At 41.3% G+C, this 9,196-nt stretch overlaps 1 protein-coding gene across 1 annotated transcript in view; it reads left to right on the plus strand.

Moving 5' to 3' along the window:
* The window catches only part of LOC120032923 (heterogeneous nuclear ribonucleoprotein L-like), a 66,149-nt gene extending 57,814 nt beyond the window's left edge, over positions 1-8,335 (plus strand). Inside the window, exons 11-13 of the mRNA XM_038979188.1 lie at positions 165-222; positions 666-764; positions 6,945-8,335. Of these exons, the coding sequence (XP_038835116.1) occupies positions 165-222; positions 666-764; positions 6,945-7,000 (213 nt within the window). The 3' untranslated portion in view covers positions 7,001-8,335. The remainder of the gene's footprint in view (positions 1-164; positions 223-665; positions 765-6,944) is intronic.
* Positions 8,336-9,196: the final 861 nt, after the last annotated feature.

The following is a 9,196-nucleotide window of genomic DNA, read 5'->3' on the forward strand; positions in this document are numbered from 1 at the left end:
AAGACCAGGTTTGAATAACACTGGCCTGTAGAAGCCTATTTCTTGTCCAGTGTTGCGATTCATATCGTAACATCGCCATCTAGTGGATAACATATACAAAACACTGAATGAAGCAATGTTGACGCAATAGCTGAACCTTTTCTGTCGTGTTTCTTTATGTTTAGTTATGTACAGAGCATGATGTACCCGGTTTCACCAAGTTCAAAGTCTTCGATGCGAAACGTAAGTGCTCATTTCATTCATTGTGTTGGACTAAATGGACATTATATGACATGAGTCAATTCAGTAGAGGTACTAGTCATAGACGTTCAGCTGTTTTTCTAAATAATGTGTCAGCAACTGCTAGGCACCTAGATTAGAAATGTAATTCATAAGGAATAATATAAATAGATAAAGAGTATTCTACTATGACTGATATGAATAGACCATTATGAATGCTTTCCTATAAATGCTTATAAATGCTTTCAAAATGATCATACATGTTGTAAATGCTTATGAATTGTAATGCGTGCCAACGTTTACAAATGATGAAATACTTATTCATGTGTATTCATGACAGTTATTATAAAGCGCTACCGACATATTATTTATTATTAACACTTGTATTAAGCACTTTCACATGTTTTCTTTTCAAGTTGGCTGATGTTTTTCCCTTTCCCTTCTAGCCAGCTCCAAAACTATCTCAGGCTTATTCGAATTTGACAACAAGACACACGCTGTGGAGGTTCTGACAGTCCTCAACCACCACCAGATCAGAATTCCAAGTAAGTACTGTGTCCTACTCCGGAGAGAATGACATCCGAATGCTTGCTTCAATAACAGAAGAAAAAAAAAGAGTGAGAGATGACGAGAGAATGGTAGAAAGAGAATGTGTCACAAGACAGTAGGCTGGATTCAAACCTATGCCAACACCATATGTGTGCCAGAGACTGCAGCCCTAGAAAACTGCTAGAAAACCCATGCCACCTCCTCTGTCTCTTTTAAATGACATCTTCGAGACATTTAACATGGTTCTGACTGCAACTATCCACCCCAAAAAATTACAATAAGGTTGGGGAAAAACACGCTGGTTGACTTGAACATACAAGACGAACTGGCACAGAGAGACAGGAAACACAGGGATAAATACACTGGCACAGAGAGACAGGAAACACGGATAAATACACTGGTACAGAGAGACAGGAAACACCGGGATAAATACACTGGTACAGAGAGACAGGAAACACCGGGATAAATACACTGGTACAGAGAGACAGGAAACACGGATAAATACACTGGTACAGAGAGACAGGAAACACGGATAAATACACTGGTACAGAGAGACAGGAAACACCGGGATAAATACACTGGTACAGAGAGACAGGAAACACCGGGATAAATACACTGGTACAGAGAGACAGGAAACACCGGGATAAATACACTGGTACAGAGAGACAGGAAACACCGGGATAAATACACTGGTACAGAGAGACAGGAAACACCGGGATAAATACACTGGTACAGAGAGACAGGAAACACCGGGATAAATACACTGGTACAGAGAGACAGGAAACACCGGGATAAATACACTGGTACAGAGAGACAGGAAACACGGATAAATACACTGGTACAGAGAGACAGGAAACACGGATAAATACACTGGTACAGAGAGACAGGAAACACCGGGATAAATACACTGGTACAGAGAGACAGGAAACACAGGGATAAATACACTGGTACAGAGAGACAGGAAACATCGGGATAAATACACTGGTACAGAGAGACAGGAAACACGGATAAATACACTGGTACAGAGAGACAGGAAACACGGATAAATACACTGGTACAGAGAGACAGGAAACACCGGGATAAATACACTGGTACAGAGAGACAGGAAACACGGATAAATACACTGGTACAGAGAGACAGGAAACACCGGGATAAATACACTGGTACAGAGAGACAGGAAACACGGATAAATACACTGGTACAGAGAGACAGGAAACACCGGGATAAATACACTGGCACAGAGAGACAGGAAACACGGATAAATACACTGGTACAGAGAGACAGGAAACACAGGGATAAATACACTGGTACAGAGAGACAGGAAACACAGGGATAAATACACTGGTACAGAGAGACAGGAAACACGGATAAATACACTGGTACAGAGAGACAGGAAACACCGGGATAAATACACTGGTACAGAGAGACAGGAAACACGGATAAATACACTGGTACAGAGAGACAGGAAACACCGGGATAAATACACTGGTACAGAGAGACAGGAAACACAGGAAACACAGGGATAAATACACTGGTACAGAGAGACAGGAAACACCGGGATAAATACACTGGTACAGAGAGACAGGAAACACCGGGATAAATACACTGGTACAGAGAGACAGGAAACACCGGGATAAATACACTGGTACAGAGAGACAGGAAACACAGGAAACCCAGCGGAAATCTAATTAGCATAATACAAATTACCCCATCAAAATCCATCAGTTTAAGCTAGAGATATCTCCATTTTTGCATTGGATGCATCTTAATCCACCGCATCCGCCTATGTCGCACTTCCGCATCTGCAGTGAAAGGTGACAGAGCTAGAGCGGTGTTTGTCAGAACATGAGACATCCCAAAAATCGGTCTTCTCACAAAATGTACATGTCAGTGTTTGCACTAGGATGCCCACAGGCCTCACAATACTCGTCTGAAGGTCCCCGGTACCAGTTGAAAAAATCTATGGAAGAGTACTATCAGGGCACAAGGCGAGACCCAGATGCAGACACAGGAGGCAGATGGTTGGAGTCTTAGATGTTTATTGATCCAAAAAGGAGTAGGCAAGAGAATGGTCGTGGACAGGCAAAAGGTCAAAGCCAGTTCAGAGTCCAGGAGGTACAGAGTGGCAGGCATGCTCGAGGTCAAGACAGGCAGAATGGTCAGGTAGGTGGGTACATAGTCCAGAAACAGGCAGGGGTCAAAACCGGGAGGACTAGCGAAAAGAGAATAGAAAAGGCAGGTGCTGGGGAAAAACACGCTGGTTGACTTGGACATACAAGACGAACTGTCACAGAGAGACAGGAAACACCGGGATAAATACACTGGTACAGAGAGACAGGAAACACAGGAAACACAGGGATAAATACAGTGGTACAGAGAGACAGGAAACACCGGGATAAATACACTGGTACGGAGAGACAGGAAACACCGGGATAAATACACTGGTACAGAGAGACAGGAAACAGGGGTAAATACACTGGGGAAATCCAGATGAACTGGTACAGAGAGACAGGAAACACAGAGATAAACACACTGGGGAAAACAAGACGAACTGACACAGAGAGACAGGAAACACAGGGATAAATACACTGGCACAGAGAGACAGGAAACACAAGGATAAATACACTGGGGAAAACAAGCGACACCCGGAGGGGGTGGGGACAATAACGAGGACAGGTGAATCAGATCAGGGTGTGACAAGTCCTGTATATGGAGACTGTTTAATGCCAAAAATATGGGATTAAATACATGTAAAAATAAAAATAAATGTTTCCTGATATTTCTTATATCTTTCAGATGTAGGAGAGACATTTTAGAAAAAACTGCCTTTTTATATTTTTGGGAGGGGACTGTCTGTTGTTCCATGTAGTGAATCTGTTAATAAATACGTTTGAATGGGCAGTAAGGCCCAAAATAATTTTCAGCAAATATATATAGAAATATTTATTTGGGATACTTCAAGGGGTCATAAAATTCTATACCAATAGCAAATTGATCCTTGGTATGACCTTCTTAAAACAAATACATATAGCTTATAGCTTAGTAGAACCCCCCCCCCCCCCCCCCCCCCCCCCCCCAGTTTAGACAGGGCTTAGACTGTTTAGTCCCAAAAATAAGGGGTTAAATACACATTTAAAAACATATATGTATATAAATGTTTCCTGATCTTTCTTATATCTCTCAGAAATAGGAGAGACATCCGAACAAACATCTTTTTGATATTTTGTTGGGACGATCTGTTGTTCCATGTAGTGAATCTGTTATTCAATGCGTTTGTATGGTCTAATAGCAGTAAAGGCCCCAAAAAACAATTAGACATGAAGGGGTCTTAAAATCGTAAATCAAACAGCTAAATGATCCTTGGTATGACCTTCTTAAAACAATTCCATATAGCTTAGCTTAGTGGACCCCCCCACCCCCCCCCCCCCCCCCCCCCCTTGGCTTAGACAGGGCTTAGACTCTTAAAGGGTTAACAAAACAACTATGCTACCTAAGCATAATGTTAATAATCAATAGCTGACTAGCACAGTCTGATTGCATAGAACCCCACCAGAAAAGTATACGGTGGTTGAAATGTATATGTTAACATTCATTCTGATACTGTAGGCCACATCTAAAATTACACTTAGCACACCTAAGGCTGTGTTTAGACACTAATTGGTCTTTTGACCAATCACATCAGATCTTTTCACCAGATCTTTTTCAGGGCTAATTCGATTGCCAAAAAGAGCAATTAGTGAGAATTTGGGGGGGGAATTTGGCCTCTCGTCCAAACGCAGCCGAAGTGACTTTCATTGTAAACCCTTGTTTTTTCACTCAGATTTGAACCTTATAGAGGACATAATGTTGGAGGAAGTATCACTAACCTGTAGCATGGAGTAAAGCTAGGAAGTAATGCTAGCTTGTGCATGTCATTAAGAGGTGCTTACCTTCACTCCATGCTACAAGGCTGCATTACACATCTTTTTGAGGGGTTTCCCTAATAAAACTCCAACAGTCGTACTGTAGGTTGGTGGAAATGATGTTGAATAATAAACTACGTTTACCAATCGGACTCGGATTATTATGTGAATACATGCAATGAATACATGCGTCTCTGGAGGATCGAGCACGACAGTGAATCATTGCATCACCGACTCAGCATGACTATAATGAACCTGTGTCTATCTTGCACCGTTATGCAATTCCTAAGAGGCTAGATGCAAATAGCTAATCCTCGCGAACGATGTTCTAGCGTTCATTTATTGAGGCAAGCAGCTCGGGGATGTCAAGTTGGTACCCAAGCATGTGCTATGTGTTTAGTGTAATTAACAACTATCAAATTAAAGGCAAATAGTCAATCAAATAATTACTCTGTTAAACAATGACAACATGACAGTGTACATGAAATACTTGATACATTACAGAATGGCACGGAGTAAATGATCATCGCCAATAGGCTAAGACTTAACGTGGTTACACATGTCGTCGGTTCAGAATCATCTCTAAGAGGGGGGGGAAACGATGTGTTTCTGATACACATAGGAGCTTGGTAGGAAGTTCTCAAAGTATGAGCGGGTTCCCTCCCCTCTTAACCAAATTCAAGCGGGGAACGTACCCCAACCTGAATGAACACTACTTAACATTTTGCTCGTGAAAACGAAAGGCAGGAAAAAAAAAAAAAAAAATACATCAACCAGAAAACATAAAATGCAATAAGACATATCAAAATGAGCGGCTCTTTATAAGCTCTTGAAACAAACCAAACACTACAATTTAATTCACACGGTAACAGTCGTCACTCCTCTCCTGGCATCAGTGACCCCCAGGACTTCCGTGGGAACGTCTCATCCTGGAGATTGTCACGGTGAAGGTGTGGCTCTCTCTTGTGAGATGCAAATATACATCCGGACGATGCCAGATAGAATCAACGTGCCGGGCTAGCCGCCTCTTCATCACTGGCCTTCATCATCGTTCGCATTTGTTCACTTTCTCTATTTATCGACTACAATACAAGTGAAATACATTTTTTGGTTTTATTCTTCCCTTGTGTTCCTCCCCTACACAGCAGTTATTCACCTTCACACTGGCTCACAACGCAAACGAAAGCCAATAGACAAAACAAAAATGGAACCCCCCCCAAACACCTCCATTGTGTGCTTACATTTTTTATTTTTGTGGCAGAGGAGGAAAATTGCAGGAGAAAGTTTTGTTTTCTCTCATAATAATGGCTTTCATACAGAGAGCCTCACGCCATAGTCTCTTTGTGGGTGGCAGGCCTAAGGTCCCAGTTAGCTGAAAAAAAGTCAGAATACAGAATATAAGGAGTAACCCCCTGAGGCAACACAACACACACACAAACACTCACTCCATCATTTGCTCACTCACACATAATATTCAAATACATTTATACTGACTCTGCACACCCGCACACCTACTCACATGCAAGTTGCTGCTACTTTGTTTATATTATATCCTGTTGCCTAGTCACCTTACCCCTATACATATCTACCTCCATCACTCCAGTATCCATTCACATGTAAATATGGTATTGGTACTGACTTTAAAAAAAATATTACCTGTATATAGTATGCTTCATTGTACTTGTGCATGTGACATTAAAACTTGAAACATGATCCCGACTAGTAAAGACCAGGCATTCAGTTAAAATGTTGATACATAAAGAGACATGACATATTATAAGCATTATTATAAGACATTATAAAGGCTTGTGCATGCTTATAACAAGTAGTAAACAATTACACCTGCAGGCTACCTCCCCTGTGATCTAGGAAATCTATGGAACAAATGTTGCTACCAAGGGTTTATCAAAGTTAGCTACATAACTCATAGATCATGTCTCTTTAATAAAAACACTCTGTAACACTTTACTTAAGAAGTTGGCCTTTTATATGGAGTGGTTTCAGAATCTTTCGCTGGCTAACTTACTGCCTCTGCTTCATGAAATATCCCACCAGGGCATTGCTCAAACTGACTCGTGTCAACACATGATTATTTAGAGCAAATGTTCACACATACGCACAAATACACACCCGCACACACACACACACACACACACACACACACACACACACACACCCCTCAAAGTAAATGTATAGAGTTAAACATGTGTGTAAGTCGTGTATTTTTTTATCCTCTCCTCATCCCTTCTTCCTATTCTGTCTTTCCATCTGCAGATGGTTCCAACCCTTACACCCTCAAGCTTTGCTTCTCCACTTCCTCACACCTCTGAGACCCGGGAAAACCAAGATGGCCGCCGCACTAGTTCGCCCATCAATAAGGGGAGAAGCGGATAGGGGAGAAAGGAAGAGCACCCGACAAAGGAGAACGAAAAGAAACAACGCAAGGGTGGTTAGTCCACACACTTTTTCGGACCTGAGAATGGAAAGGCGGGGTGTTAAAAACCACTCAAGATCATTTCTCCCCCTCATATGAACTATTTTAATGGATTCTTTTTGTTGTCTTTTTTCCTTTATTTACAAAAACGATTTGAAGGAGCTGCGAGTGGTTGGGCTGACAGTTGTAACTGACAGAGGGAGAGGAAAGCCCAACTATGCATCCTGGCAGGGCTGCTTACTCTGCACCACAATTGATTTGACATTTCCTGTGCTGACTTGCCGAGGGCCGAATTTGACTTCTGTCTTTTTATTGTGAGACCTATTTTAGTGGTCGAAAGACAGTGGCCTACGGTCCGTTTTAATTCCTAGGTTGATGTCGATGGCCAGTGGCCAGTTTTACAACTTTCAGACGATTCCCAAAGTTGGACCATGAGAACTGTATACCCAGTTTTTCCCCTATATTAGTTTCTTCCTTAGGCGGGATGCAAAAGCCCTCAAAGCAACATCTAGGGCAGCTGGGATAAAAAATTACAAATTGAAACCAATGGAGGGCAAATCAATTTCGGCGGTGGAGGGCTGCTCTAGCTAGGGGAAACACTGGTGGAAATGTGTGGAAATGTGTGTGCCTAACTCTGCAATATAAGAGATTACTCAGTGTTTGTAAATGAACAACCCGTCCACATTATAGTGTACATATGTGTGTATAGCAGTTGAGTGGGTGTCCGGGCGCTATGTTAATAAGAGCAGTTCCTTATGGAAAAAACACAATTTTACATGTGAATTGTTCCAAGAAAACACATGTGAAATCATGTGTTTTTTCTGTAAGGATTGTTTCTACATTTTTTCTGTCGATGGTCCTCTTCTTTGGAGGACCATTTGAATTAAAACTCAAATGAACACTTGAGACTTGTGTCAGAAGTCGGTGTCAGCTTACACTCTGATGGTCAACAGCAACCCGCCATGTCGGTCCCTGGATCTAGGGTTGGGAAACACTGAACCAGAGGGGTGAAATACTCAGCCACTACGACACGTCTGTCTTCTCTCAAGACGGCATTTTTTGAAGAGGACATTTGCTTTTCCCAAACTGTTTCAAGAGTTCCAAACACTGAAGGTCCGTGCGGGTTGTATGTATTTAGTGTTATACTGTGTCTCCATGTTTGTACTTGGCACACCACCACCATGTCTGAAGAATTCACTGTGAGCATGTGCAGAAATTAAAACATTTGCCAGTCGATACACAACAAGGTCATTTTATTCCCATTCCAATACGTGCTTATCCAATCAGCATACTATTATATGTCCAGTTCTGGTAACACTTTGCAATAAGGTTACCTTTAAGGGGTTATAGTTTGTTTAATATTGAATTAAACATTTATAGAACATTATATCTCTACTAAATGCCATTTGAACAATGAGAACAGTCAGTCTTTTTGAGATTTCTGTTGCTTTGTCATGTTTCATGATACAGAGAGTGAAATTCATCCGTTTAGCAAGGTCAAGGTAGGACTGTCAGTTCCTGATTAGAATTTGGTGTCCTGACGTCTGGGTCACAGGGTTATGGAAAACACTTTTACACTTCAGACTGTTTTAAGTGATGTGTAAGCAATTAAGCAGGCAAATCATATTATGATTACAAGCCAAATTATTTTAGGATATAGTCGTCGTCGATATTGGTCGCATCTTGGCATCAGGCTGGTCCTCACAGTGAAAAGGTTTGCAAAGCGTCTTGCTTGAAAAAGCAATTGACAAACTATCTATCTATATACAGTACATTCGGAAAGTATTCAGACACCTTGACTTTTTATACATTTTGATACGTTACAGACCTTATTCTAAAATTGATTAAATAGTTTTTTCCCCTCATCAATCTACACACAATACCTTATAATGACAAAGCAAAAACAGGTTTTTAGAAATGTATTAAAAATAGAAAACTCAAATATCACATTTACATAAGTATTCAGACCCTTCACTCAGTACTTTGTTGAAGCACCTTTGTCAGCGATTACAGCCTCGAGTCTTCTTGGGTATGACGCTACAAGCTTGGCACACCTGTATTTGGGGAGTTTCTCCCATTGTTCTCTGCAGAT

Source organism: Salvelinus namaycush, chromosome 39 (assembly GCF_016432855.1).
Source record: "Salvelinus namaycush isolate Seneca chromosome 39, SaNama_1.0, whole genome shotgun sequence".
Lineage (NCBI taxonomy): Eukaryota > Metazoa > Chordata > Actinopteri > Salmoniformes > Salmonidae > Salvelinus > Salvelinus namaycush.